Here is a 26,495-nt window from a genome sequence, read left to right as displayed (position 1 = left end):
GTGGCACCGGCGAGGATCGGACTCGGGAAGAGCAACAAGACGAAACGAAATTGAAAACGAGTCGACGGACGTGTTCCACTGCTTATGGGCCGAGAATCAGATTGGGCTTCAAACATCATTATTTTAAGGTTAACAGGCCGAATTAGGGGTTTCTTTCTCGTTAAATTAACAGCCCAAATTATTATTTTAAAATAACCAAGATACACGTTTCGGTTTGGGTGTATAATTTTTTGATTAGAGAAGTTTAATACGTACCACACAATGCACATGATTTAGTTAATTATTATATTTGCTAACAGGATTACATTATTACGTTAATGAGTTTTTCCTTACAATCATTGATCATCAGTAACGTATGACGTAACTAAAAGAGAAGTATAGAGGAGTCTAACTAGAGCTTTTTCTTGTTTCGTTTGGTTTAAGAGGTCCTCTAACTAGAAGTAGAACTATAGAAGATACAAAATACATCCTCGTTCGTAAATTCCAACTGTAGTTTAGAAACAATTTCATTCTAATCTAAAAATAATCTTATTTTACAAAATACAGAATAGAGTAGGACTTTGTTATAAATACATGAATAATCAAGTGTTAGTCCCTATGGACAAAAAAAAAATGGATATGTATCTTCAATATTTTTTACTTTTTACAATTTATCAATTATTCAAAGGTAATGCATGGCTTAAGGTAACAACCTATGATAGATTTATACTTGTGAAAATAAACGGGATTATGTTTTTAAAAAGATTTTCACATTCGTCAAATGTTAAAATGCTTTAACAATCTATCAAACATGCATGTATAGTGTACATACCTAGATAGATTCATACAATCCACAGTCAAAAGTATCCAATAAAACAAGTAATTCCAGATATGTATTGAAAATGAATCTTTGACCCAATTATGAAAACAAATCTTACGAATTTATCACAAATATGCACAAATATCTGCTTTTGTTCAACAATACGTTTTCGAAGTCTATAATACAGCTTTATTGGCTGCACTTATTGATTTTATTTTTATGACTAGCTGTAATCAAATATTTGACTGTCTCTACGAGAGACAAATGCTTGTACTAGGCTCTTCATCACTACTATATATATAACTAACACACTCAAACTATTAACTCAAAACAAAAACACACCACAAAACAAAAAAGAAAGAAACAAAGAAAAGGTTTTGATGACAAGAAAGAAAGTGAAACTTGCTTTCATTTCCAACGATTCCTCGAGGAAAGCAACTTTCAAGAAAAGAAGGAAAGGATTGCTGAAGAAAGTGAATGAGCTCTCCACTTTGTGTGGCATCAATGCATGTGCCATCATTTACAGTCCGTACGATTCCAATCCCGAAGTGTGGCCATCAAATGCCGGTGTACAAAGGATAGTCTCAGAATTCAAGACGCTTCCAGAAATGGACCAACACAAGAAGATGGTGGACCAAGAAACCTTTCTCAGACAAAGGATTGCCAAAGCGTACGAACACTTGAAGAGGCAAAAGAAAGACAACCGGGAGCTAGAGATGACCGAAGTCATGTTCCAGTGTCTAATCGGAAACATGGGAATGTTTCATATGAATATCATGGATCTTAATGATTTAGGTTATTTAATTGAGCAATATCTCAAAGATATCAATCGCAGGTTTGAGATTTTACAGAGCTCTGGCATGGAGATCGGCGAGTCTTCCAATGCTGGTGCGGACGCGGCTACTTTCGAAAGGAATGGATCAATGGAAGTCATGGCCTCTACAGCCGCACCAACCACCACAACTAATGAGGCAGGTGCTTCCTCTTCATCATTTGCAGCTTTCTTAAACCCTCTTCAGCAACAACAACAGTTTCGTCATCCTTCACCATCTCCACATGTTGGACTCTATGAGCAACCTCGAAGTTTGAGTTTAAGTCTGAACCAGAATTATGGTCAGAACCAACAACAGTGGTTTATGGAGATGGTGAACCATCCTCAACCATTGAACTATGCAGATGAGCAAAAGGGTTTTCTCTTTATGGATGACAACCAGCATGATCATCAACAAACCCTTGGTGATTCCTCCGCTGCTGCTAGTCCAAGCAGTACGATCCCTGCCACCAATCCTAACGATACCACATGGTTTCGTTAATTATGTGGTTTTACAAGAGTTCAGAGTTTGGTTTTCAAGTTCAAGCAAGCAAACCATAATTTGTGTTTTTCAATTCTCCTGTTGCAATCAGCTTTCATAACAATATTTTATGTTGTCGTCGTTTTGGTTACTTTTATAAATTTTATTATATTTTGAGGATTGGATGACTATGTGGTTTTAATGTTATGGACTTGTGATATCTCTCGTTTTTATTGCATTCGTGTCCTTTGATTAGTGTTTTTATTTTGCATACGTTTCTCATTTAAATTAGTGGAGCGAGTTATTTTTCTTCTTTAATTTAGTGTTTTATTATGACATATTCGCTTGAATTCGACTCCATGTTTTATCTTAGAATTACTCAAGCCCTACAGATGACCAAATACCTTAGCCGTGCGTGGTATTAACTAGGCTAACAAATCTTGTTTTAAAGGAAAGAAAAAAGGAATTAATTTTTATTTCACAAAATCTTATCTAATAGTTCCTTGACAAGCTGTAAATTCAGTTGAATGCCAACACATATTTTGTATTATATCTAGAATTAAATTAGTAGAGAAGATGCAATGTATGAAATATGTTTTCTAAAGCTAGCTAGTCATAATATCCCAAAAGGTAAAAAATTCGAATGAGTGTAATATTAGCTGTTATAATTCAAACTAAAATAATAAATTGTAGATATATTTATTTACATAGAAAAAAAATCTCATCAAATCTAATTACAATGTATATCTTCATAAAGTAAAGTGATCAACTATCATATCACTCATTCATAGCCAGAAGGCCCAGAGCTTTATATGTGAGTACAACATTAGTGATGGTTTTTAATTTATTTGTGATGATAATCTTCTAGTGATCTGAACAACAGCTTTCACCAATAAATTTTATAACTTAGTGGCATAAACTAATATTTATTTCTTAATATATGTAATTATAAAATTAATAGCCAATTAATATCAATGTTTTAAAATTAATGTTTACAGCTATTTGACAGCTCATCATTTAGATATTAAGTAATTTGTTTTTCCTATATAAACGAACTTCTGAATAAAACAAAAACACAACATACAAAAAGCACAAAAAGTTATTCAAAATACAGTCTTTTTTATTTTTATTTTTATTTTAAAGTTGTGGTCTCATCACCATGACGAGAAAGAAGCTAAACCTATCTTACATTGATAATGATTCAATGAGGAAAGCAACCTTTAACAAGAGAAAGAAAGGGTTTATGAAAAAAATCCACGAGCTTACCGTACTATGCGGAATCGAAGCATGTGCGGTGGTTTATAACCCATCCAACTCAACCCCAGAGGCGTGGCCATCGAACTCGGGAGTGAAGAACGTAGTGGAGAAGTTTGAGATGCTGACAGAGGTCGAGCAAGAGAAAAGAATGGTGAACCACGAAGGCTTTCTCAAGCAGAACATATCAAAGGCTGTGGCGAACAACAACAAAAAGATGAAGGACAATGGAGAGAGGTTGATGAAAGAGGTCATGTTCCAGCTTCTTAGAGGCAAAAGAGACGAGTTTAAGCTGACTAACAAAAACCGTGAAGATTTGTGTAACTACATTGATCAATATCTTCGAGAACTTCATCACCACAAGAACGAAACTCTTAAGCGATCTTCTGAAGCTACAAATGCCATGGCACCACCATCTATGGTTGAAGTGAGTTCTCACTCATTTCCATATCTCAATGTTGGCAACTCTCCTCGGCCAGCTAATGATTTGTGGTCTTTGAAGCCTATAATCTCTTCGAGCGAGATACCAGAGGAGGTTAATACTCTTACTGGTGCTGCTGCTGACCAACAAGAGTATTATCCAGTTGGCCTTTCTGATCAGTATCAATATCAACAACAGTATGAATATCCGATTGAGCCTCAAGATTTAATTGACAATCCGAGTCAAAATCAGGATCAGCAAGAAGAATGGTTGATCTCGAATGATGGACCATTCTAAGGAATTGAGTTTTCCTTTGATGGATTATATCAGCTGTTACTACCAACAAACTCTGATGATATGTATTGCCTTCGTAATTCAGAAATTTAGATTCATTATGTTATGCCATTAAAGGAGGATTAAGTTTACTCCATTTGCTTTGTATCCGGTTATTATTCCTTTTGTTTCATGTTTTCTACAATTTTAATTTTGTTTCAAAAAATATCATATTATTTAGATTTAGTTTTTCATTTATTAATTATTTGTTAGCGTATTCAATTTTATTTTATACTTAAACCGATGATATAACTTTATTCCCAAAATTTAATATTTTAATCTTTCACGAGTTTTTAAATATTATATTATTTTTCCGAGTACGAGTGCACTCTAATATACTAAAACTATGTATAAATAAAGAGTAAAAATTGGTTCAAAAAAAAAAAATAAAGAGTAAAACAACCAATTTTAGCCAGTTGGCTATGACTTACCATGAAACTTAAAGCTATACTTCCCCACCAGGGTTCGATCCATATTGATACTCATAAAGCAAAAGAAAATATATTGCTTCACTCTCTTTCTAAATGAAAAAATAAAGAGTTGAACCAAAAAAGAAAAAAGTGGTGTTTTTTAGGAAAACGATAGTTTTTTTTTTTTATTAATGAAAAGAAATCATTTGATACTAATAAGAAGAAATTTGAATTTTCAAATACTTTTTATTTCGTAAAGCCAACTTTCTCTATGAATTTAACTATTAAAGTGTGGTCCTTGTAATTGTATTATTTTGGGGTGGAACTTGATCCTTGGGGTTGAACAATTTTGGGAGTGGAGTTGCATGTGGGGGGTGCAAATAGATGGTACTCGTTTCTCTACTTAGTCAATTAATAGAGACCGATGATACTAGCCATTGAGGAGTCTTCCAAGTTCAGATTCTGCCTAGCTTCTCCTCCAGTATCAACTTTTCATGATTCTAACTAGCTAAGAATTACTCTTTACGTAAACAGAATTTTAGGTTACTATATACTGTCCACTATGCTTTTTTTTTTTGTCATCACTCTACTAAAATACAAAACCATTAACGTACGTATATGCATTAATCATCAAAATGTAGGTGCCTCAAGAAAGCATTAAGCGGCTTGGTTAGTCTTAAATTGTTTTTTTTCTATGTGTTGTGAGTGATTGTTTTTATTTATTAATTCGTGGTGGTCGAATCTTGTAGACTGACACACTCACAAATCTTGAGTTATGCAGGCACCACCACTAAGACTTACAAGCATTTTAATTAAAATTAAAGGGGAATAATTTTGGGGTAATAATTGGCAGTAAAAAGTAAAGAGTGTATGAAAAAAAGCAAAGAAAAGGCTCAAAGCGAAAGAGAAGAATAAAAAGGTACGATCTCGTAAATGTACCTTTATGTACAACAACTGCAGCATTATCTGAGAGAGCACGAACTGAAGCCAAAGGACCCTCCCCTCCCCTCTATGCAAATAATATCAATCATATAAAGTTGTTGATTCCTATATATATAGCTGTCTTCAAATCTTTGTCCTCTTTTTTACTTATTTTTATTTTGAATGGATCTCGTTTAACGATCGATCCAACTTTGTTTTTTGCTAAATATTTTACTTGTTAACTAGAACCTTTGGACTGGTTTACTTGAAATGATCTCAATAATTAGTCTTTCGTATCGGCCGGATTAATCAATGTTTTTTGTTTGGACTTTGATATTATATTCTTTTAAAAATTTTTAGCTAGGTTGATAAGGTTATATATAGGTTTCTAATTCAAACTAATTTGGCAATGACTGACTTGATCTATAATAATTATATATTATAGATTTGGCTCGGTTTGTTTTATTGTGTGTGTTGTAGAATTCGAACAAAACACTCCAATCTTGTCTGTCATATATGGTTGAAAAACTTGAATTTTACGAATGTCTCTTAATGATTTAGTTTTTTTTTTTAATTAATTAATCCAAAAAGCTTTACACATATGCACATTTTTAATTTATTTACGAGCCCTTTTATTCATTTAAAATAAAGAAGATTTTACAACTCGAGCTGCAGGAACTATACAACGTCGAACCTGGTTACTTTTAATTGGTTTTTATTACCTGACACAATCATCACAACCAAAACACACCTCATATACGATGAAAGAATGAGAAGCTACATTTAGGAAGGACACAATCAATGAATTATAACAAAGATAATAGAGAAAGACGATTAATTACATAGAATCAAATCAGCCACACACACTGATTATCATATCCATGATCATGCCTTGTCGGATCGGTAAGGAGAGTGAGTCTGACGCTCGGACTCAGAGACACGAGTGGCATGAAACTTGGCGATGAAGGCAGAAGCTTTACGGTCGATACCTGGTTCAGCGACCCAATAACGTTTGTCTTCATCACTAGCCATTGCTTTGCGGGTGTAAACGACGTCGTCCCAAGAGGCGTCCAATTCCACTCTGTGAGACCTTCGTGATTTGAAGAAGCTGAAGATAGAGAACCTCTTGCTGCCATGTGATCTTTTGTTTCCTGCCATTACTACTACTCTTCGTTCTTGAAGAATTTGTGACAGAAACAAGAACACGAACGAAGTGAAGATAGAGATTTTTTTAATGAGAAGTTGTTTTTTGATGTGTTGGTGTCTTAAGTGGAGAGGTGGGGTTTGCGCATGTATTTATAAGGAATATGACCCACCACAATATTAACGAGTGAACCAATAATAATATTATACTTTAACCGAACGTTCCAAAGTTTCACATAGCAAAGAGATGACAGCATACATGTTATGCAGAAAACTCTTTACTATTTATTATATACATCAACTTAAATTTAGATTATATACTAATCACTGCGATTAATCTTTTTTTTTAAAAAAATTCACTGCAATTAATCTGGCTCATCATTTTACAAGAATAGAGGGATATTAACGGCACGGACTAAGACACGTGAAGTGGTAACACAATCACATGGTGTAGAGGTTTTGCAAAATAAAAAGTCTAATGCAAATGTCTTGGTTTCAAATGAATCCAAAACAAAAGCATTGGTTAGGCATCCAAGTTCTTTGTTTTGTTTGGTCTTTTCTCTCACACTTTCTTCAATCTCCTTTTTCTGATACAATTCTTTTTGGAACCAAAACTTTTTTCCTAAACATTGTTTTATTATTTGTTTTAGTTAAATTGGAATTTTCTTTTAGGTCATCAATTTCAAACATACTCTTCACTTCCGTCTCCTTTCTTTCCGTTCCCTGCCAAACTTAGCAAACCCCCCTTGCCTAACTAAGGCCACTTTAATTTATTTTCCAAAAACACTTCTCATTTTAAACACTAGTTAATCCTTAATTAAAAACTTCTGCTCCATGAACTAATAATCCGTTTCACATTAGAGATGATGGCTACAGTAAATTGCATAAGATTACGCCGAAAATTCAAATACCATATAGATTAAGTGTATGATATGGTGGGGGATGAATATTATAATATAAAATCAAAATAATTAAAAAAAAGGTGAAGAGAAGAAGAGCACACAGTCAAAAAGAAAAGTGAAAACGAATCTGTTGGAGAATAAAACGACTTGATATTTTATAATACGACGTACAATAAGAGTTTCGTCTTGCTTCGTCTTTGTGGAATATATCCAACAACTATATATAACTATATAAGCTATATATATTATATAAATAATTAGTGATTAATATCTTAATATGCCTCTTTTCATATGTAAAAAAGTATCCTAATCTTCTGTAGTAATCTTTCACCTATGAACTGCAATCCCTACAGCTAAGTAATCCACCTCCATCAGAGTTCATCGCCTAGTTTGACCATCAAAATCAAAACGGAACCTTTTTAACGTAAATTAGAAGTTGGTTTATATTGGTCTCGAGTTCTTGGATGGCTATATCATATAATATAAATGCTCCTTTGATGAACCTGATTAAAATGGAGTCTAGTGTTGTGCTTTTTCATAAAAGAAGTTATATCGACGAACATAATTTTATTAACATGAAATGTGATTAAATTTTTTTTTGACAGCGAAATGTGACTAATTTTGTTAGCCAAAAATGGAACGACTCAGTCTCATATACCAAAAAAGTTCTTATAATTTCTAGATGCTAGTAATTAAACGTGTGAGCTAGTAACTTGTAGATTCGATATAAAAATGTAGAAAAGCTAACTGTACGTTGCGAGGGTGAAAAAAAAAAATGCTCCACTCAATTATTCCTTTTCATCACGTGAAACGAAATAAATTTTAACTTATATATATATATATATATATATATATATATATCTATTACAACTTACAAGTATGCGAAGACGTACGTACGCGCAGGAGGAACCATAGCCAACAGATTGTTAAAGCTTATTGCATGTAGAATCATTTCCTTTTTCCTTATCAATGTTTCGGATTGGTTCGTCGTCGCAACATTGCATATTTGCTTTGGGGTTAGAGAGTTTTATCACTTAGCTGTAATCAATTGAAATGATTTATGGTATTGTTTTTGTCTTAAACCGAAACGAATCCATAGATTAACTATACCCCTAAACTATATAAAGCATATATATATTCCATGCAACATATCGCTTTGTGGTCTGATTCTGGCTTTTTTGTGTGGGTGAAATCGTAAACCATTCGTTTTACTTTTTTGCGTAGCATGGGGAGATACGTTATTTGGCTTTTAAAATGGCACGACGTTACGAATGCATTTGGAGATTCGGCAAGCTGTGTCCAATGAGAGATGCAGTTCAAAACGACATGTAGTTCGCATTCTTAAGGACAACCAAACAAGAACAAACAGGATGAGGAGTGAGCATGGATGGATAGTGATTGCTGAATGCTGACCTAGAAGGTCATGACGTAATGTGTGATTTGGATTAATCTCACTTTACTTTTTTATTTGTTATGTGATCTTTTTTGCATTGCTTGTTAAAGAAAAAAAAATATATATAATAATTTGACATCTTTCTTTGTTATGTACAGTAATCTTTTTAACTAATTTGATGTCAATATAAAAGAAGAAATTAAAGATAAAACATTTTTTTTGCATTGAGTTTTCTATTTTGGATAACCAATAAAAAAAAATTATTATTTTATTTAAAAAAATGTGAAGAAAACAATAAATGCAAAAAAGAAAAACCAAAGGTCGTCACGTCAGGCTCTTCCCTCTTCCCTTGTCGTGAGCTACTTCCGAGAATTGGGATCATAATAAAAACACTTCAATTTAGGATTAGGGTTTCTTCCTTCCCCCCCCCCCCAATTTTGAGGTAATTCGATCTCTCTCATTCTTATCACCATCCAACTACATCAACAAATTGTTCTAGGGTTCTTCTTGCTTCCCAATTCCCCAATTTTGTTAAATTTCGCAAATTCTGTGATTCTACCCCTGAGAGAGCTATTCGACGTTGTTATCCTCTATTCCGATGTAATGTTACTTTTAATCTTGAGTTTCTATTGCTTGGTCGGTTTGGTGGCATATTCTTCGACCTGTGTTGTGGAGCCTGAGGTTATCAATCTTAGTGGTTTACGAGGATTAGCTGTTCTGGAATTTAGATAGGATCATAAAGTTGAATCCTTTATCTCTTCTTTCCTCCAAATTTCCTGCCTTTGAATTCAATCGCACTGTTTAGGTATTGCAAATTTGATGATGCTTGTGGTTTCCATGACTAGTAGATTCATGTTTCTGGAGCCAATTGCTTGATGGTTGAATTAGAATCTGAAGTCTTAGTTTGTTTGGCTCTGAATGTGCATTCTTCATTTCGATGAAATAGTCTTTCCATCGATTCGCTAGGCGAACCCAAAAACTTAGGTAATTCAACAGAATTGAGAGCTTAGATTGTTATGTTTAGGTAATTTACTGAGTTCGATTTCTTCTTCATCCTCTTCAATTTCGTTTTTTTTTTTTTTTACTTCCGAAGGCTTTAGGAACCACATTTGGCTTGAACAAAATTAAGTTTTATGGTTGTGTTTTGATTATTTCTTCTGCTTGTTTCAGGACATGTCAGGGAAACGGGTCATAGCGATATGTATGTCTGGTGGGGAATTCCATACAGAGAAAGGCGGATCACTGTCTTACAAAGGCGGCGATGCTCACGCTATAGACGTGGACGAGCAGATGAAATTCATAGACTTTATCTCAGAAATTGGGGAGATGTTCAATTGCGATGTCAGGACAGTTTCTCTCAAATACTTTCTCCCGGACAACAAGAAAACGCTCATCTCAATATCTAACGATAAAGATTTGAAACGGATGATCAAATTTCACGAGAACTCAAACACCGCTGATGTCTATCTCTTACCCGAAGAAACTGCTCCTGACATTTCAAACATGCCGGCTAGCAGGTAATCAAAGCGTTAAATGAATCATCATCTCGCCTTATCTTTGCTGGATTTTTTAAGTTTCCAAGACTTCCTCTTTTCTTCCAGATCAAGCAGAACAACATTGTCTGAAGCGATTCCCCCGGTTCCTATGGACGACATGATAGATGACACAATGGGACCAGAAGATCTTCCCATCTCAATCTCAGTCTCTGCTCCTCCCGCTGTAACTATGGAGCAAGTCATGAACCGAGCTGAAGATGCACAGATTGTTATTAATCCATCCGATATGATATCATCGATTGTTGAAGTCTCGAATCCGAAAGGAGATATTCTCACAAAGGCAAGAACACAGCAGTGGCAGAACACAATCACAGGAGTGGGTCAAAGGTTTAAAAATGTTGGGGAGTTCCGTGAAGCGCTGCGAAAATACGCTATAGCAAATCAGTTTGGATTCCGCTACAAAAAGAACGATAGCCACCGAGTGACAGTTAAATGTAAAGCTGAAGGTTGTCCTTGGAGGATACATGCGTCAAGGCTGTCAACAACTCAGCTTATCTGTATCAAAAAAATGAATGCGACACATACTTGTGAAGGTGCGGGTGGGATTAATGGGCTTCAGACAAGTAGAAGCTGGGTTGCTAGCATTATCAAGGAGAAGCTGAAAGTTTTTCCTAACTATAAACCGAAAGATATTGTCAGTGACATCAAAGAAGAGTATGGGATTCAGCTGAATTACTTTCAGGCATGGCGTGGTAAAGAAATTGCAAGAGAGCAGCTTCAAGGATCTTACAAGGACGGATACAAACAGCTTCCACTGTTCTGTGAGAAAATAATGGAAACTAATCCGGGCAGTCTCGCTACGTTCACAACAAAGGAAGATTCAAGTTTTCATCGTGTTTTTGTTTCATTTCACGCCTCGGTCTATGGTTTTCTCCAGGCGTGTCGACCACTTGTGTTTCTCGACAGTATGCCGTTGAAATCGAAGTACCAGGGGACTTTATTAGCTGCGACTTCTGTGGATGGGGACGACGCAGTGTTTCCTCTGGCTTTCGCAGTGGTCGATGCGGAGACTGATGATAACTGGGAATGGTTCTTGCTTCAACTGAGATCTGCGCTGTCCACGTCTTGCCAGATAACTTTCGTTGCGGATCGACAGAAGAATCTGCAGGAATCAATCCCAAGAGTGTTTGACAAATCGTTTCACGCCTATTGTTTGCGGTATTTGACTGACGAGCTCATCAGAGACTTGAAAGGACCATTCTCTCATGAGATCAAGCGGTTAATCGTTGATGACTTTTACTCTGCAGCTTATGCCCCGAGAATGGATTCATTTGAGAGACACGTAGAGAACATCAAAGGCCTCTCACCGGAAGCTTATGACTGGATTGTGCAAAAAAGCCAACCTGATCACTGGGCCAATGCCTACTTTGGTGGTGCCCGGTACAACCACATGACTTCACACTCAGGCGAACCGTTCTTTAGTTGGGCTTCCGACGCCAACGATCTACCGATAACTCAAATGGTCGATGTGATCCGTGGGAAAATCATGGGATTGATCCACGTGAGACGGATTAGTGCCACCGAAGCCAATGGAAAATTGACTCCTTCCATGGAAGTAAAGTTAGAGAAAGAGAGTGTGAAAGCGCAAACGGTTGAAGTAGCAATATGCCCAGATAACAAATTGTTCCAAGTCCGTGGAGAGACGTATGAGCTCGTGAACATGGAGCAGTGTGACTGTAGCTGCAAAGGGTGGCAGTTAACAGGTTTGCCGTGTCACCACGCGCTCGCGGTTATCAACTCTTACGGAGGGAATCCGTATGATTACTGTTCTAGATATTTCACTGTTGAGCACTACAGGTCAACGTATTCGCTGTCGATAAATCCAGTTCTGTTATTAGAAGGAGAGATGTGTCGAGAGAGTTCTGGAGGTTCGGCAGTGACGGTAACGCCTCCACCAACAAGGCGACCCCCAGGGAGGCCTCCAAAGAAGAAAACGCCTGCAGAAGAAGTGATGAAGCGGCAGCTGCAATGTAGTAGGTGCAAGGGACTTGGTCACAACAAGTCGACTTGTAAAGAGTATCTCCTTGAATGCTAGTTTTTTGGAATTCTCCCTACTCTTCGTTTTTTTATTAACTTCTCTTTTTTTTTTAAGTTTCGTCAATCTTTTATAAGTGATTAAATTTGTAAGAAAGAAGTTTTTTACGTTAAACATATCCTTGCGGGATTTTTAATTCATAGAAAGTAATTCTTGATTTTGACCCTAAGAAATATTAGTAATAATTCTTCTCAAACTACCAAATTGTGAGCTTTCTCTTGAGAATAATGGCCATAGTAGGTCTGTCATTATCAGAGATGTCTTGCAATAATACAATGGCCACAAAAGACGAAACCTACTACAGTTGGTCTGTCATCACCTAATCGAACGGCTAAGAAACTCAGTCTTCTTGCACATGCTGAAAGGCTCTCAATCAGTACAAGACTCAATAAGTGAACAGCTTTTGGAATGGACAAGAAAGAATAAGCGACTTAGAATGACTAAATTTACTATTTACTTTCTGCTGCAGTCCATCTTCGTTTGGTCATCGTTTTAGTTTAGGGTCTTCGTTTCTTCAACAATCCCACAAAGGATCGGTATTTCTCGTCTGATGCTGTCTGATATATGGTAGAGTGAGACAGAAAACACCAAACTCTCATAAAAATAATTTGTTGTTGGCTTATACAAATCTCATAACCCGCACAAATGATTCACTCTTTCTCTACTCATACAAACAAACAAAGGGTTACTAAAATCATCAGATTGAGATATGATCATAATAATAATACAGAGTGAGGAGAGAGACGCGAGAAGAGATGAATTTCTCAGACTGCATTTTGCTCTAGTTTTTGTGTTTGCAGGTAATAGCAGACAAATCACAAACCGAGCCACGGACATTGCTTCCTTGCATGTTCTGGTACCAACTTAGCCACCATCTCCATAGGCACACCTTTAAGCTCTGTTTCACACAACACATGCAACAAACAAATTAACATGAGTTTAAGTCACTTATCTTATGATACTTTGAGCTGCTTATCTACTTTTTGAAGGCCACCATTTGATAATTTGAAGATAAAGAAGATGTGGTAGTACCATGAGGCTTAAAGTTGAAGAGCGGTGGAAGGAAACGACCGTTGGGTAATCGCGCATTCGGATCTCTTAGCTCGTCAAAGAATGGGTGGACCAATGCATCGAGCTAATTGGCAACATCACTCAATAAAATCAGACAAAGAAAACAAAAAGATTTTGAAGAATGAATGAAGATGAGATGACTTTGAAATACTCACAGCAGCACAACGAAGATTGGGAGAGTATTGAAGAAGCCTTGAGACTAAATCGACAGCTTCTGGAGGCATTCTTTTGTGGAAAATCTAAATTATGACGAAAAATGTTGCAATTAACAACAGCTAATTAAAGAAGACATGTTAACTTTGACATGTGATATGAATATACAAACCTTATGCCATGGATGAGCTTTAATCTGAGGGAATTTGAACTCTGTATAATTGGGGTTCATGCATTTGATTTCTTCTCTTGTTGGTGTTCCCAAAACCTACTCAATACATGTAATATATCATTATTATACATTGAATAGGTGTAATTTGGCTCACTTATTAGCAAGAAATCAGAACAAAGGTAGTACCTTTATAATCTCTACAAGTTGATCAACACCGCTTTCACCAGGGAACAATGGCTGATATGAACAAAAAAACAGATTGGTCAAGCATGGAGTAACGATTTAATCAGAACAAAATGTTTTATTTGAGATTTTTACAGCAGTTTTTTACCTGTCCAAGAAGAAGCTCGGCGAGAACACATCCTGCAGACCAGACATCAATAGCTGTAGTATACTCAGTGGCTCCAAAAATGAGTTCGGGTGCTCTGTAATACCTCGAGCAAATGTATGAAATGTTTGGCTCTCCTTTTACCTGCGTCAAGAACCACCACTGATTATTAATGGCTCACTGCTTCCCCAAAGAGATAGATTCAATAAACTCACCAATACTTTCGCACTTCCAAAATCGCATAGTTTCACTTGATGAGTGTGTGGGTTTACCAACAAGTTTTGAGGTTTTATGTCACGATGACACACGCCAATACAACGGTGAATGTAGGATAAGGACCTAAAAATCTGCAAAACATAATAAAGTCTTTAAAAAGATTTCTATTATTATGACATATAAAATTGTAAAATTGACTTGGTGGAAATTAATATACCTGATATGTGTAAAGTTTTACGTAAACAAGAGGCATTCGTTGATTAAGCTTGTTGTAGTGTTTGATCACGCGGTGCACAGTTTCCGGAACATATTCCAGAACCAAGTTGAGGTAAAGCTCATCTTTTTCGGTTGTTGAGAAGAAACAATGTTTCAAAGACACAACATTTGGATGGTCAAGTAGCCTCATTGTTTGAAGCTCACGGTTCTTGTACCTCCGATCTTGCAGAACTTTCTTTATCGCAACAGTTTCTCCTGTTTCCAAACATTTTGCCTGAAACAAATAAAGAGCTGGTCAGACACAGTTACATAAAGAAGCGACACTCTAAGAAAGAACAAAAAGTAACGCTCACTTGGAACACAATGCCGAAGGATCCGTGTCCAACAACTCGCTCCGCCATGTAACTGATTGTCTGCAATTCAAACATACAAGGAAATACACTTAGCTTACTGAAAATCCTCTGGAATCAACTAATTAAGGATCTGTTTAGCACAACACAAACCTGTTTTGGTTGGCCATTTCTTCCGCCTATAGTAGTTACAATTATATGGCCAGTTTCTGTCACATTACCATTTACGATTGTAGCTTCCATCTCCTAGAGATCATTAACCATGTCAGTGAAAAACAAAATAAAAAAATCACTGAAGCATCTGAGAAACAGAATCAAATCCTTGGAAAAAAAAAGAAGCATACTTTATCATCTTGAATTTTCATATCTTTCAACTCCTCAGGTAATCTATCAGCATCAGTAGCGTTTCCAGTAGAATCTCTAACCGCGGCACTAGGCTCTATGCCCACGGAGGCCATCCCAAAGATACAAAAACACAGACGAATTTGTAAAATAATAAAGACTCTTCCTTCGTCACTCTTCAAAAGTCAATCAGATTTGGAAAAAAAAAGAAGTGAGCCCTGCAGCAGATAGCCATAAGCAAAGTGATCGTTAGCTCATGATTCATAAACCATATCTGTAATTACAGTTTTACTTGGTTGGTAAACTTTTTAACAAAACAACTAATCAATCACAAGATAATCAGTTTAAAATGAGGCAATATCATAGATTTGATGATACTCAAGACTCATTTTGAAGCTATCAACATGCAAAGTTTGGATTTTTAACAAGACGCTGCACACAATTATCACCAAAAAAAAGATAATAAAAAAAATTTCATAGCAGCAAACAACAAGGCTAAGAGATGATGATGAAAACCCAGCCCATAGAAATATATCTCATCTTGGCCACACACAAAAAAAAAGAAAAAAACAATTCTCCACCGATCTAATTGGAGAAAATAATCTACCATGAATCCATGAATATGATCCTGAAGCTATATAACCCCAGAAACAAAAAAGAAAAACAATTATTGGTGGAAATAGGAAAACTATAAAAAGAACCGAGAATTCAAAAGAGAAATCAAAGACCAGAAACAAATAAAAGGAGAGATTGAAACGTACCCAGGAAACCCAGAAATGATGAGATGGAAGAAATAGAAGATCAAGATATGATGAGTAGAAGTAGATCCATAATGAAGATGAATTGAATCCCTTCTCTCTCTCTCTTTTTCCTTTTTTGTTGGTCTGATGAATAATGAATGATTTTGTAAAGCAATAAATATAAAATGAAGCAAAGCTATCAGCTATGTATTGTATGTATGTGGATGTGGCTTTCTTTTTTTTTTTTTTTTAATGGTAGGCGTCGTATGCTACAATGCGCTGGTGACAGTCATATTTCGTAAAAAAATGAGAAAATTAAAAAGAAAAAGATAGTCTTCGGAGTTAGTAAAATTGGAGTTTGAAAGTACATCGGGTTTGGTTTTTCTCTCTTTTCTGAGTTTTGACCATTCAAACTTTGGCCCCCTCTCCTTTTATTTTATATATTACCCCTTTACTCCCAAACCTACTTAAACGTTTATCTTCTTTGCTTTTCTTTAATCTTAACTTGTTTTAGGTTGGAGTGACATAAGTATCATTTTTTATTTAACTATTCATATGATTACTGGCACATATATCATTCTTTTTAGTAGCTCAATTATGAGAACCATTCCCCCCCCCCCCCCAACTTAGAAGCAAAAAAATGTCAAATTTGCTAAGCTAAATTGACTGAATTCCACTAAATAATATTTAAATATGATTTCATCAGTTTGCAGTTTTTTTTTCTTTCTTTCTAATATGTGCTTTTATTAAAAGAACAGTTTCTTACATAAGTCCAATAATTAGTTCCTAGATGTCACATAAATGTCTGCTATAGAATTATGGGTATCTAGTTCAACAACCAACAGCCATATATATAATGACATTTCCAGCCAAATTTATACTACTACTACTAGTTTATTAATACTAATAATTAGTTCTTCTTAAATTAATCGAAAGAAAGGAACCGAATATTAATAATTTCAAAAATGACCCCATCATTTTTGAATATTTGGACAAAACTGTGAGAACTGAGGACGGTGAGAAAACGACAAAGTAAGGGTATATTTGTAATTTTAAAATTATACACATATAATTATGGGATATATCGGAATATTCCAAAGAGATTACAGGCTGAACCGGGGCCACGTGTTGAACGTGTCGGAGAGGCAAGAAGACAAAAAAATAAAATAAGTGTAAAACATTTGACAAAATTTCATGGACCAGTTTTATTACGACAACAACGTTTGTATGTTTGAATTGGGCTTCGTAAATGGGCCTTGTGAAAAATAAAATAAAAATGCTCCCGGCGGGGCTCGAACCCGCGACCTTCGGCTCATAAGACCAACGCTCTAACCAACTGAGCTACGGGAGCTGGTTGATATAATTTTACCGTAACTTTATTTAAACTAAGTCTACAAGACGAGACACGGAGAGAACATAACAGAGTACCTGGAGACGCAAGATGGCAGTTATGTCTAAAGGAAGCCGTTGTTACTAATATTTGAGTTAGATTTTCATCAACAAACTGCAACTAAATTTATACAATGCCAAAAAAAAAAAAAAAAAAGTCATCTCTTGGAGACTAGCACTAACATCAACATAGACATTGATACAACGATCTTGAACCCTGAATTGTCCCAGAAGTTTTGTTTATCCCAAGTCTCATTATTAAGCTCTTGTTTCTCCGAAATCAGATCTTTTATCTCTTTGATCTCCATGTCCCTTCTTTCCCCTTTCTGTGTTCCATTCACCACAAAACCAAAAATTAGAACCCTTCTGATCCAAACAAAGAAGCTACACAAATGTTAGAGCTATGGACTTGTATACTACTTACCCTCTGCAGCTTTCTTGTCTGGCTTCGTGTTTCTTGTAGACAGAACTCTAGTTTCAGTACCTTCTTCTTCAGATCTTGATCAGTTCTTCTCTGCTTCTCCAACTGTTGATTGTTTCGAAAGAATGATACTTGGACTCAGAATTTAGATAAAACAAACACAAATAAGTCATTAATGGCCTTTATTCAAAAAGAAGAGATGGATGCACCTGAGATTCGAGTTCCTGAGTCTTATGTTTCCAGTGACCTGACATTAGCCTTATCTCATCTTTCAGTTTTGTTATCTCTTCGTCTTTTACCTCAACTAGCCTATTCATCATCTCGAATTTCGTTGGCGAGACATTTTCTAGAAATGTTTGGAGCTTGCAGTCCATACCACCTATCCCAGCCTTTGCAATGGTCTCTCTAACCTCACGTTCGATTCTCATAACTTCTTCTCTAAGTTGCTTTTCAGAGCACTCTCTCAGGCTTAAATCTCTTTGTAGATCATCGAGCTGATGACCAAGCTGAGTCACACGGTCTTTGTGTTCTCTGAGAGAACGTGTTTTGTCGTCAAGTTGTTTCTTTAGCATTGTGCATTGGATCTGTGTAGACTGAGCAGAATCAGCACTTGCCTCTGCCGTTTGCTTGGTTGCATCAAGCTTTGATCGAAATTCCTCCAACTCTTTGATAAACTGTTTTCTCAAAAACAAAGATTTATATCAGTAAATCCAACCAAGAGTAGAGTATAATCATAACAAGGCCATAAATGCAACTCTACCATAAAGTATAACTGATGAACCTTAAAAACTTAGATGACTAATAACTCCAAGAAACACAGCTTAAGTTCCCTCAATCCCTAACTATTAGGCCAACAAATGAAATTTAACAGCATTCAACATAGAACCATTGCAACAACTTTGAAGAGCCATATAATCTAGAGACACGTCTCAAAGTTGTCTTCTTGATCTAGACAGGAATCTTAAACCACTCAAATAATCTCTTTGAACTGATCAAGTTTCAAGAAATTGGCTACGAATATGAAACCTTGGAGCACACTAAGAAAGAGAAGCAAATGTGGTAATTAGGAGTCAAAACCTTATCAGCAGCAGCTGCAGAAGCTTCAAGCTGACAATTCCTTTCTTCCAATCTCTTCTGCAATTTACACATCTCCAATTCCATGTTCTTCCCTCTTTTCTCTGCTTCCTGAACAATACAAACAACAACAAAGTCAAATCATTTCTATCAGATTCAATTATTTTAAAACAAAAAAAATCCAAGCAACCAAATAAGATTTGACCCCACAGTTTAATTACAAGCTAGAACAAAAAGGAAGAGAATCATCAATCAGAGAATAAATGATTCATATTAAAAAAAAAAAAAAAGGACTAACTTTTCTAGTAATGGTTTCTTTAAGAAAGGATTGTTCTTGAGAAACCAAACGGCCCCTCACTTGCTTAAGCTCAGCCGCCAAAGACACCACGTTTCGCCGGAAACTCTCTTTCTTCTCATCTAAACCTCTCAAAAGTGGATCCACCGTCCTTCTCTCGGAACAAGACATTCCAGAATTCGATTAATATCTCATCCCACTGGCAATTCCTTGATGATTTGTTCCAGCTCAGCTCTTGCATGCACCAGAATCACAAATCTCACAACTCTGAAACGGAGAAAGAAGAAAGGCAAACAAAAAAAATTAGTTTTTTTTTTTGGTTTTGTTATGTGGTGCATGTGAACATATGGTAGTTGACCATTAATACAGGGAAATTAAATGAAGAAGAGTGTCTTTCACAATTTCAAAATAATAATGATAATAATAAGAAATAAAAATCAAAACAAGATCGTGACTTAACATGAGCTATCAGGAAGAGTGTTTTCTCGGTTTCTCAAGTCTTCAGATCAGATCTCTCTGATTATGGCATGAATCTAAACTAATTTCTCATTTTCTATAAGAACATAGGAGAGAGATAATAAGGAAAGAGAGAAGTAACACAGCTAGTTATCCGAAGAAATCAGAATAAATGAATTAATTTGGCACAGAGAGAGAGAGAGAGAGAAAGAAAGTGATTTTGAACTTCAAAAATCAAACTTTCCCTCCAATATCCTCGGCAAACACAACAACTAAACAATAGTCTACGACGGACGTACAAGAAAGCATTAATTCACTATATATATACACATATATTGATATATATATATATATATATATGCTTCAAAATTCGCATCTTTCAAACTATATAGTGGCAAAGAAGAATCATATGAGTTACAACAACAAGAAGAAAAAAAAACTGATAATTACAACATAAAACGTAGCGTTACAATCAAGGGGGGGATTGTGACAAACAAAAAGATGTTTATCTTATTGTAAATTGGTAGAGCTAAAGCTATGAGTAAGAGACATGTGTGGATGGGGAAGTGGAAGGAGAGAAGCTGGAAGGGGAAAACTCACTTTTAAGGTTCGGACTCCCATCACGTGGCCCTTTTCTAACAAGTAGTGGTCTATCACGTTCGGTCTTTGGTTCGGAGTTCAGATAAACACAAAAAACCGAGGCTGTTCTCTTTTGTCTTTTGCTCTTTTTTGACCCAAAAAACGCCGTAATGATCCTTGTGTTGTGATTGTCTTTTATTATTAGTTGGATCTACCTCTGTCACGTGTTCGGTACTACGTTGCATCTTAAGTTATTTTACACATACTTACTACTTACTTGTATAAAAATCTTGATTAAACAAAGGGTTAAACTCACATTAAGCAAAAGCGGGGTTTTATTAATATATTTGACTTTGTACAGAAATAGGATTTTTCGAAAATGAAGTTTGGTTTATTAATAGAAACCATAATGCTTGCTGCGATCAAATTAGCGGTAAACTAGTTCCATAATCCACAAACATTTTTCTTCCTATTACAGATTTTCCCAATTTTGAGGAATCACAGATTTTTCAGATAAATAACGAACACAAGAAAGCCTTTTTTTTTCCAAATCTAATTAGGTATTGCATCCTGATTATGAATGCCATCACTTTTCTTGGAAACTCAACGATGATTCCCTCGCAATGCATTCTCCGTGCGTTTACAAGAATCTCTCCATCTAGATACATCCGAGACTCCGCGTTTCGATCGTGTCCTTCTCGATTCTCAAGCTGCAGAAACCAAAACAACAACCCGGATTCGAACAGAATCATCAAACCGACCAATGCTGGCTCATTCTGTACCGACAGGCAGAGCTCTGTTACAGCTCAGGTTGTTTCTGAGGCAAGAAGTCTCTCTGCTTCCACGACCTGCCCAAGGGACCCGACCTTGGATCAAATATACACCAAGAACGGCTTAAATGTGAAGCCTTTAGAGCTAGAGAGGTTAAAGGGAGATGAGAAAGATGACAAGGCGATCAATGGAGATGACAAAAGGGTCAATGGGGATGGTTTCGAGGGCATTAAGAGTAATGAAACCGAGGAGGAGGCATGGAGATTGCTGAGGGACTCAGTAGTGACATACTGTGATTCGCCTGTAGGAACGATGGCTGCTAAAGATCCAACAGACACAACGCCATCAAACTATGATCAGGTCTTTATCAGGGATTTTGTACCTTCGGCTCTGGCTTTTCTCCTGAACGGAGAAAGCGATATTGTTCGAAACTTCCTTCTTCACACACTGCAGTTGCAGGTACTGATACCCGTTTACAAAGTTAAAAGCAAAGAGTTTGCATTCAAATCAAAGATATGATGAACCTTAGTGTTGTTGTGGTTTCAGAGTTGGGAGAAAACAGTTGATTGTTATAGTCCAGGACAAGGATTAATGCCTGCGAGTTTCAAAGTAAGAACTTTACCGCTTGAAGAGGACAAGTTCGAAGAGGTTTTGGATCCAGATTTCGGCGAAGCAGCTATAGGTCGTGTTGCACCAGTTGATTCTGGTCAGTATTTTGCAGCTTTTTCAATCTACAATTTCCCATAAATAGAGTAAGAATGAAATGCATTGTTGAATCGTGGTAATGAGCATACGTAATTGTTGATTCTTTTAGCTAGGCAACATATAATTGAACAGTTTGATTCACACATGCTGGTCTAAATAGAAAATTTTCAGGTCTATGGTGGATAATATTGTTGAGGGCATACGGGAAAATCACAGGAGATTACTCACTGCAAGAGAGAATAGATGTGCAGACAGGGATAAAGATGATTGCGAACCTGTGTTTAGCTGATGGATTTGATATGTTTCCCACTCTGTTGGTCACAGATGGCTCTTGTATGATAGATCGACGAATGGGTATCCATGGCCACCCTCTTGAGATCCAAGTAATTACCACATATAAGTTCTTGATTTTAATTCTCAAAAAAAATAGTTTGACTAACATGCCATGATGATTCTGTTGATCTCACAGGCTTTGTTCTATTCCGCTCTGCGGTCTTCTCGTGAGATGCTAACTGTTAATGATAGCTCCAAAAACATAATAAAGACAATTAGCAACAGGCTCAGCGCTTTATCTTTTCACATCAGAGAAAACTATTGGGTTGACAAAACCAAAATCAATGAGATTTACCGTTACAAGACAGAGGAGTACTCTATGGATGCCACCAACAAGTTCAATATCTACCCGGAGCAGGTTTCTCCATGGCTAATGGATTGGGTTCCTGAATGTCCTGACTCTGGATTTCTGATAGGAAACCTCCAGCCTGCTCACATGGATTTCAGGTTCTTCACCTTGGGAAACCTCTGGTCAATCATCTCCTCATTAGGAACACCAAAACAGAACCAAGCTATATTAAATTTGATTGAAGAGAAATGGGATGATCTTGTTGGTCATATGCCGCTTAAGATATGTTACCCGGCTTTGGAATCTTCAGAGTGGCATATAATTACTGGGAGTGATCCAAAGAACACGTGAGTTCTTCTCTCTTCTGCTTTGATACTTTTGGCTGAAGTAGCTTACAATGATTTTATCCGCATTTACTTTTAATAATGGACCAGACTTCATCTATATGTTCTGTAGGCCTTGGTCTTACCACAATGGCGGGTCATGGCCAACACTTCTCTGGCAAGTAAGCATGAGTTTTTTAATCAGACAACATATATATTTGCTTTACATCAAATTAACATATGTGTACAACAATTTGATAGTTCACACTGGCATGCATCAAGATGGGCAGACCAGAGTTAGCAGAGAAAGCAGTAACTTTGGCAGAGAAGAGGCTCCAAGCTGATCGGTGGCCAGAGTACTACGATACAAGAAACGGGAAGTTCATTGGAAAACAGTCCCGGCTTTACCAGACATGGACCATTGCTGGTTTCTTAACTTCAAAGCAACTATTGCAGAATCCTGAAATAGCATCTTCCCTGTTTTGGGAAGAAGATCTTGAGCTTCTGGAGACTTGCGTCTGCGTTCTGACCAAATCAGGCCGGAAGAAATGTTCACGAGCCGCAGCAAAGTCACAGATTCTTATCTAAATTGGTTTTGTCCATAAAGATGCTTAGGATGTAAAAGCTTCCTGTTGCAACAAATGTTATACAGGTTAACCAAACTAATAGTACAACTTATCAGTGTGTAAATATATATAAAGAAATCAGATAAAGCATATTAAATTAACCACCAAGCAAGAGTGACTACTTAGTGCACTTAATCTCTAACAAAATATCAGTGTTATACCTATTGATAATCCCAACGAGAAATAGTAACAAGACCCTCGTCTGTCATATACTTTTATGCCAAAAAAATGCAGCATGTTCCATCTGTTATCTTTCAAGTCATAAAACTCTGAGGGGGATTTCGTCGAACAGTTTACAAGCAGATTCAACCATCATCCTTTTTACTTACCAAACAATCGAATCATGGCATTTTGTATTTACGAAACAACCATCACTCTCTGAAATCTTCTGATATGCATAAACCGCTTCCTCCAGTTCAGCACGCAACTGAATAAAATATTCCACAAAACTAAATTTTCCACACAGGAATTTCGACGAACACATTGCGAGCGTAAAAACAAAATTCTTCTTTTTTTTTTCTTTTTTTTTTCTCAAAATACTGAGTTAATGGGCTAGGCCCAATTCAGAAATATAATAACTAGAGACTAGAGTGAATCTATTTCCCACCAAAAACGGCGCCGTCTCACGCATTCTCCTTACGGGAAAAAAACCCAAACGGCCAAATCCAGGTTAAGCTCAGAAGACGTGAAGAAGAACACCGACGATGGCGTGGGCACGATTGATTCAGAACGCGAGAGCAGCTCTAGGGACAAAGCAGTCGTTTTCGACTCTTGGCCTCCCCAGATTTTACTCCAAACCGGCTACTTATTTCGGTGCGTGCTTTCTATTCCTGCGGATTGAATTTGGTGGATTTTACTTCTTCCTATGTATCTAGTAGTGATTTCCGAGGTATATAGCTGAGAAATTTGTGTGTCTTATTTAGATTTATACAAAGTTTTCGAGTGATATGAAGGTTTATGAGTAAGCTTAGGCTTAGATTGTTTGCGATCATTTAAGACAACTTAGTAGGTTTCTATTGGTTTCAGATCCCTTTTCTTATCCTGGAAGGAATTTGTGGATTGTTTCAGGTTTAGTTTTTGGTAACAAACCATACATAAGTTATCAGACAGTGAGATTTGAATTTGGTTCTGAAGATGTGGTTCTATGTTTAATTCTTGTATATGATGGTACTGTAGTGAAGGTTGGGATTCCAGAGTTCCTAGGCGGGATTGGCAGAGGAGCTGAGACTCACATTGCCAAAATTGAAACTGAGATCGGTGACCTTCATAAGTTGCTTGTGACGCGTACCCTCAGACTCAAGAAGCTTGGCATCCCTTGCAAACATGTAAGTACCCCAAGTCTCAGTTTTCCTGAGTATTCAATATTCACTGGTCGTTCTGATTCAACTATCTGATCCATAATTGCATGCCAAGGTTCTTAGGGGGTTTAGATAGTCCCATTAAATTGGATGTGTTCCTTACTAAACCAAATAATCATTACTATCTCTTTGAAGTTTCCAACTTTGAAGGGATGAGTGAAAGAAACTGATCGAGATGTTCCTGATCTTGTGGGATAACTTCAACTTATTATCATCCAAAAAGCATGAACCGTTTCCATATTTAGATATATCCTGACATCTATCTGTCTCAGAAACGTTTCTTGGGTTATGAAACACCGCCATCTTATACTTGTATATGTTCTGTTGGCTCAGTTATTCACTATTCTATTTTATTGCCTATGGATTTCACAGTTCTGAAATTTTGGTTTTGCAGAGGAAACTGATACTGAAGTATGGCCAGAAATACAGGTTAGGACTATGGAAACCTAGAGCTGACGCTATTAAGGCCTGATCAACTCTATATTTTGAACGTTGAGTCTCCTCATGTTGGGGTTTTACTGTCCAAAATAAGTTGTAGTACTCGAATGATCATTGTCATACCAGTTCAGTATTGAAAAATATGACATTCGACCAGTAGTAGTAATGTTGTGTTCATGGTTTTTGATGTTTACTGAAGTTACGTGACAAACCTAGTGTAATTTTGCAATTCATCTAGTAGTTTTTGTCCACTAGCTTAGATACAAGTGAGCATCTTCTTAAGGAGCCTACAGATGTAAAAGAAATTCTCCATAGTATGAAAGTGGCTTCTAATTCTCCACGCTAGTTAAATATGCAAGATTTAAGAGGCGCAACAAAGTCACCAACATATGACTTTTAGCTGTGTATATAAGATTATGTGACCATTGGGGGGATTCAAGAACTTGGATCAGTCAACAATTTTGACTGTGGAAAAGTTGATAACTTGTCTTTGGTTAGAAAACATTGACACTTAAAACCCAAAAGGCAAAAGCCGTCACCGGATCGGTCGGCAGCGTCTGGGGTCCAATGGGTAACAAAGAGACAAAGATCAGGATCATGTCCTCATGTTCTGATGGGTCAATTCTTTCGGGTCAACGTGTATAAACAGCAGCAGTGAGAATGACACTTAATTAAATTTTGCCGATGCTATAAGAAAAAGACCACTCTCCATAACTTTGGGGCCATTTTTGGTATTAATATATGGTAGTTATTAGTACAAATGGGATCCCAAAAATGGCAAAAATTTCGAGGATTTTGTTGAAGTTTGGTAACTTTTCTTGTTATACAATTAGCCACAAGTAAACATGTATTAAGGGTAAAATCTGATGTTCCGAAAGGAAAAAAGAAGTCCAAATTTTTGGGGTCGAGACCTATCATATTGCCTTGTGGAACCCTAACTCGTTTGTTTTGTTCATCAATTTATTTTCTCATTTATGTACATATACACTAGAAGAATATCTGCACTACATGCAGATTTTTCATGAATAGTATTTTTTGTAGTATTTTTCTTATTTGTATGTGAGTTGTTTTTATACTCATTTTGTATCTTCTACTTATTATATCTGATATTTGTATAGAAGCTGATGTGTCAACCATGGAGATCACATGTCATTTTTTATATATTATGATGATTGTAGTCGAGAGTATTATGAAAAAATATTACATTTTACATCAAAATTAAGAGAATAGTCTAAATATTTAGCAATCCAATTATGTTTTTTGGACCAGGCCGGATTAAGGCCACGAATACTTGTTTGGAGTCTTTTAGATAAGAGACTGAACGTGGACCATGTTGGCAACCCTAAATCAGCTAGCACAACAAAATGCTGGCTACTACTTTGGTTTCTTTT

General features: G+C 36.4%; 8 protein-coding genes and 1 non-coding gene across 15 annotated transcripts; 5 read left to right on the top strand and 4 right to left on the bottom strand.

Moving 5' to 3' along the window:
- Positions 1 to 1,179: 1,179 nt before the first annotated feature.
- LOC17893257 (agamous-like MADS-box protein AGL80) lies at positions 1,180 to 2,187 on the top strand. 2 transcript variants are annotated; one of them, XM_023786600.1, is made up of 2 exons: positions 1,180 to 1,559; positions 1,889 to 2,061. In XM_023786600.1, the coding sequence occupies exons 1-2, from the start codon at positions 1,180 to 1,182 to the stop codon at positions 1,977 to 1,979; spliced, it is 471 nt and encodes a 156-aa protein (XP_023642368.1). In that variant the 3' UTR covers positions 1,980 to 2,061. The 2 variants fall into 2 exon arrangements, with proteins under 2 accessions (XP_023642368.1, XP_006298183.1); XM_006298121.2 differs by having other exon boundaries at positions 1,180 to 2,187.
- Positions 2,188 to 3,226: 1,039 nt separating this feature from the next.
- On the top strand, positions 3,227 to 4,280 carry LOC17891629 (agamous-like MADS-box protein AGL80). The gene has a single exon (XM_023786739.1). It carries the CDS (start codon positions 3,251 to 3,253, stop codon positions 4,061 to 4,063), a length of 813 nt encoding a protein of 270 aa, XP_023642507.1. The 5' UTR covers positions 3,227 to 3,250; the 3' UTR covers positions 4,064 to 4,280.
- Positions 4,281 to 6,104: 1,824 nt separating this feature from the next.
- LOC17891350 lies at positions 6,105 to 6,676 on the bottom strand. Its single transcript, XM_006299172.2, has one exon. The coding sequence runs from the start codon at positions 6,586 to 6,588 to the stop codon at positions 6,316 to 6,318; it is 273 nt and encodes a 90-aa protein (XP_006299234.1). The 5' UTR covers positions 6,589 to 6,676; the 3' UTR covers positions 6,105 to 6,315.
- A 2,536-nt stretch (positions 6,677 to 9,212) lies between these two features.
- LOC17892938 lies at positions 9,213 to 12,616 on the top strand. Of its 4 annotated transcripts, none has more exons than XM_023786074.1 (3): positions 9,213 to 9,310; positions 10,039 to 10,385; positions 10,470 to 12,616. In XM_023786074.1, exons 2-3 carry the CDS (start codon positions 10,042 to 10,044, stop codon positions 12,457 to 12,459), a joined length of 2,334 nt encoding a protein of 777 aa, XP_023641842.1. In that variant the 5' UTR covers positions 9,213 to 9,310; positions 10,039 to 10,041; the 3' UTR covers positions 12,460 to 12,616. The 4 variants fall into 4 exon arrangements, with proteins under 4 accessions (XP_023641842.1, XP_023641843.1, XP_023641841.1 ...); XM_023786075.1 differs by lacking the exon at positions 9,213 to 9,310 and adding an exon at positions 9,325 to 9,468; XM_023786073.1 differs by lacking the exon at positions 9,213 to 9,310 and adding an exon at positions 9,503 to 9,673.
- A 416-nt stretch (positions 12,617 to 13,032) lies between these two features.
- LOC17893451 (shaggy-related protein kinase gamma) lies at positions 13,033 to 16,216 on the bottom strand. Its single transcript, XM_006299544.2, has 12 exons — positions 16,069 to 16,216; positions 15,310 to 15,525; positions 15,119 to 15,211; positions 14,969 to 15,028; positions 14,617 to 14,889; positions 14,399 to 14,530; positions 14,187 to 14,327; positions 14,042 to 14,092; positions 13,856 to 13,951; positions 13,686 to 13,769; positions 13,492 to 13,594; positions 13,033 to 13,357 (listed from the first exon to the last, which is right to left on the bottom strand). The coding sequence occupies exons 2-12, from the start codon at positions 15,421 to 15,423 to the stop codon at positions 13,275 to 13,277; spliced, it is 1,230 nt and encodes a 409-aa protein (XP_006299606.1). The 5' UTR covers positions 15,424 to 15,525; positions 16,069 to 16,216; the 3' UTR covers positions 13,033 to 13,274.
- A 1,108-nt stretch (positions 16,217 to 17,324) lies between these two features.
- On the bottom strand, positions 17,325 to 17,398 carry TRNAI-UAU. Its single transcript has one exon. It is a non-coding gene; the product is annotated as a tRNA-Ile (tRNA).
- Positions 17,399 to 17,495: 97 nt separating this feature from the next.
- Positions 17,496 to 19,989, bottom strand: LOC17892262 (nuclear envelope-associated protein 1). The gene is made up of 6 exons (XM_006298023.2): positions 19,687 to 19,989; positions 19,230 to 19,493; positions 18,935 to 19,042; positions 18,067 to 18,531; positions 17,861 to 17,962; positions 17,496 to 17,762 (listed from the first exon to the last, which is right to left on the bottom strand). Exons 2-6 carry the CDS (start codon positions 19,395 to 19,397, stop codon positions 17,595 to 17,597), a joined length of 1,011 nt encoding a protein of 336 aa, XP_006298085.1. The 5' UTR covers positions 19,398 to 19,493; positions 19,687 to 19,989; the 3' UTR covers positions 17,496 to 17,594.
- Positions 19,990 to 20,711: 722 nt separating this feature from the next.
- LOC17893542 (probable alkaline/neutral invertase A, chloroplastic) lies at positions 20,712 to 23,358 on the top strand. The gene is made up of 6 exons (XM_023786446.1): positions 20,712 to 21,491; positions 21,579 to 21,738; positions 21,909 to 22,120; positions 22,207 to 22,706; positions 22,816 to 22,864; positions 22,944 to 23,358. Exons 1-6 carry the CDS (start codon positions 20,838 to 20,840, stop codon positions 23,268 to 23,270), a joined length of 1,902 nt encoding a protein of 633 aa, XP_023642214.1. The 5' UTR covers positions 20,712 to 20,837; the 3' UTR covers positions 23,271 to 23,358.
- Positions 23,359 to 23,943: 585 nt separating this feature from the next.
- Positions 23,944 to 25,355, top strand: LOC17892598. Of its 3 annotated transcripts, none has more exons than XM_023786447.1 (4): positions 23,944 to 24,121; positions 24,335 to 24,388; positions 24,485 to 24,633; positions 25,061 to 25,355. In XM_023786447.1, exons 1-4 carry the CDS (start codon positions 24,013 to 24,015, stop codon positions 25,136 to 25,138), a joined length of 390 nt encoding a protein of 129 aa, XP_023642215.1. In that variant the 5' UTR covers positions 23,944 to 24,012; the 3' UTR covers positions 25,139 to 25,355. The 3 variants fall into 3 exon arrangements, with proteins under 3 accessions (XP_023642215.1, XP_023642216.1, XP_006296637.1); XM_023786448.1 differs by having other exon boundaries at positions 23,945 to 24,121; positions 24,335 to 24,376; XM_006296575.2 differs by lacking the exon at positions 24,335 to 24,388 and having other exon boundaries at positions 23,952 to 24,121.
- The last annotated feature ends 1,140 nt before the right edge of the window (positions 25,356 to 26,495 follow it).

The sequence above is a fragment of the Capsella rubella genome, unplaced genomic scaffold (assembly GCF_000375325.1).
Source record: "Capsella rubella cultivar Monte Gargano unplaced genomic scaffold, Caprub1_0 scaffold_3, whole genome shotgun sequence".
In the NCBI taxonomy this organism is placed as follows: Eukaryota; Viridiplantae; Streptophyta; class Magnoliopsida; order Brassicales; family Brassicaceae; genus Capsella; species Capsella rubella.
The sequence above is the reverse complement of the archived record's forward strand: the minus strand, read 5'-3'. Positions and strand labels throughout refer to the sequence as shown.

Coding starts and splice junctions, on each gene's coding strand:
- LOC17892598 (XM_023786447.1), top strand. CDS start 24,013: ATGGCGTGGGCACGATTGATTCAGAACGCGAGAGCAGCTCTAGGGACA. Junction 24,122..24,334: donor CAAACCGGCTACTTATTTCG/GTGCGTGCTTTC, acceptor TATTGGTTTCAG/ATCCCTTTTCTTATCCTGGA. Junction 24,389..24,484: donor TGTTTCAGGTTTAGTTTTTG/GTAACAAACCAT, acceptor ATGGTACTGTAG/TGAAGGTTGGGATTCCAGAG.
- LOC17891629 (XM_023786739.1), top strand. CDS start 3,251: ATGACGAGAAAGAAGCTAAACCTATCTTACATTGATAATGATTCAATG.
- LOC17893542 (XM_023786446.1), top strand. CDS start 20,838: ATGAATGCCATCACTTTTCTTGGAAACTCAACGATGATTCCCTCGCAA. Junction 21,739..21,908: donor TGTTGCACCAGTTGATTCTG/GTCAGTATTTTG, acceptor GAAAATTTTCAG/GTCTATGGTGGATAATATTG. Junction 22,865..22,943: donor GGCCAACACTTCTCTGGCAA/GTAAGCATGAGT, acceptor ACAATTTGATAG/TTCACACTGGCATGCATCAA.
- LOC17892262 (XM_006298023.2), bottom strand. CDS start 19,397: ATGTCTTGTTCCGAGAGAAGGACGGTGGATCCACTTTTGAGAGGTTTA. Junction 19,043..19,229: donor AAGAAACCATTACTAGAAAA/GTTAGTCCTTTT, acceptor TGTATTGTTCAG/GAAGCAGAGAAAAGAGGGAA. Junction 17,963..18,066: donor CTCAGGAACTCGAATCTCAG/GTGCATCCATCT, acceptor AACAATCAACAG/TTGGAGAAGCAGAGAAGAAC.
- LOC17891350 (XM_006299172.2), bottom strand. CDS start 6,588: ATGGCAGGAAACAAAAGATCACATGGCAGCAAGAGGTTCTCTATCTTC.
- LOC17893451 (XM_006299544.2), bottom strand. CDS start 15,423: ATGGCCTCCGTGGGCATAGAGCCTAGTGCCGCGGTTAGAGATTCTACT. Junction 15,029..15,118: donor GAAATGGCCAACCAAAACAG/GTTTGTGTTGTG, acceptor TTTGAATTGCAG/ACAATCAGTTACATGGCGGA. Junction 14,890..14,968: donor CCTTCGGCATTGTGTTCCAA/GTGAGCGTTACT, acceptor TATTTGTTTCAG/GCAAAATGTTTGGAAACAGG.
- LOC17892938 (XM_023786074.1), top strand. CDS start 10,042: ATGTCAGGGAAACGGGTCATAGCGATATGTATGTCTGGTGGGGAATTC. Junction 10,386..10,469: donor TCAAACATGCCGGCTAGCAG/GTAATCAAAGCG, acceptor CTTTTCTTCCAG/ATCAAGCAGAACAACATTGT.
- LOC17893257 (XM_006298121.2), top strand. CDS start 1,180: ATGACAAGAAAGAAAGTGAAACTTGCTTTCATTTCCAACGATTCCTCG.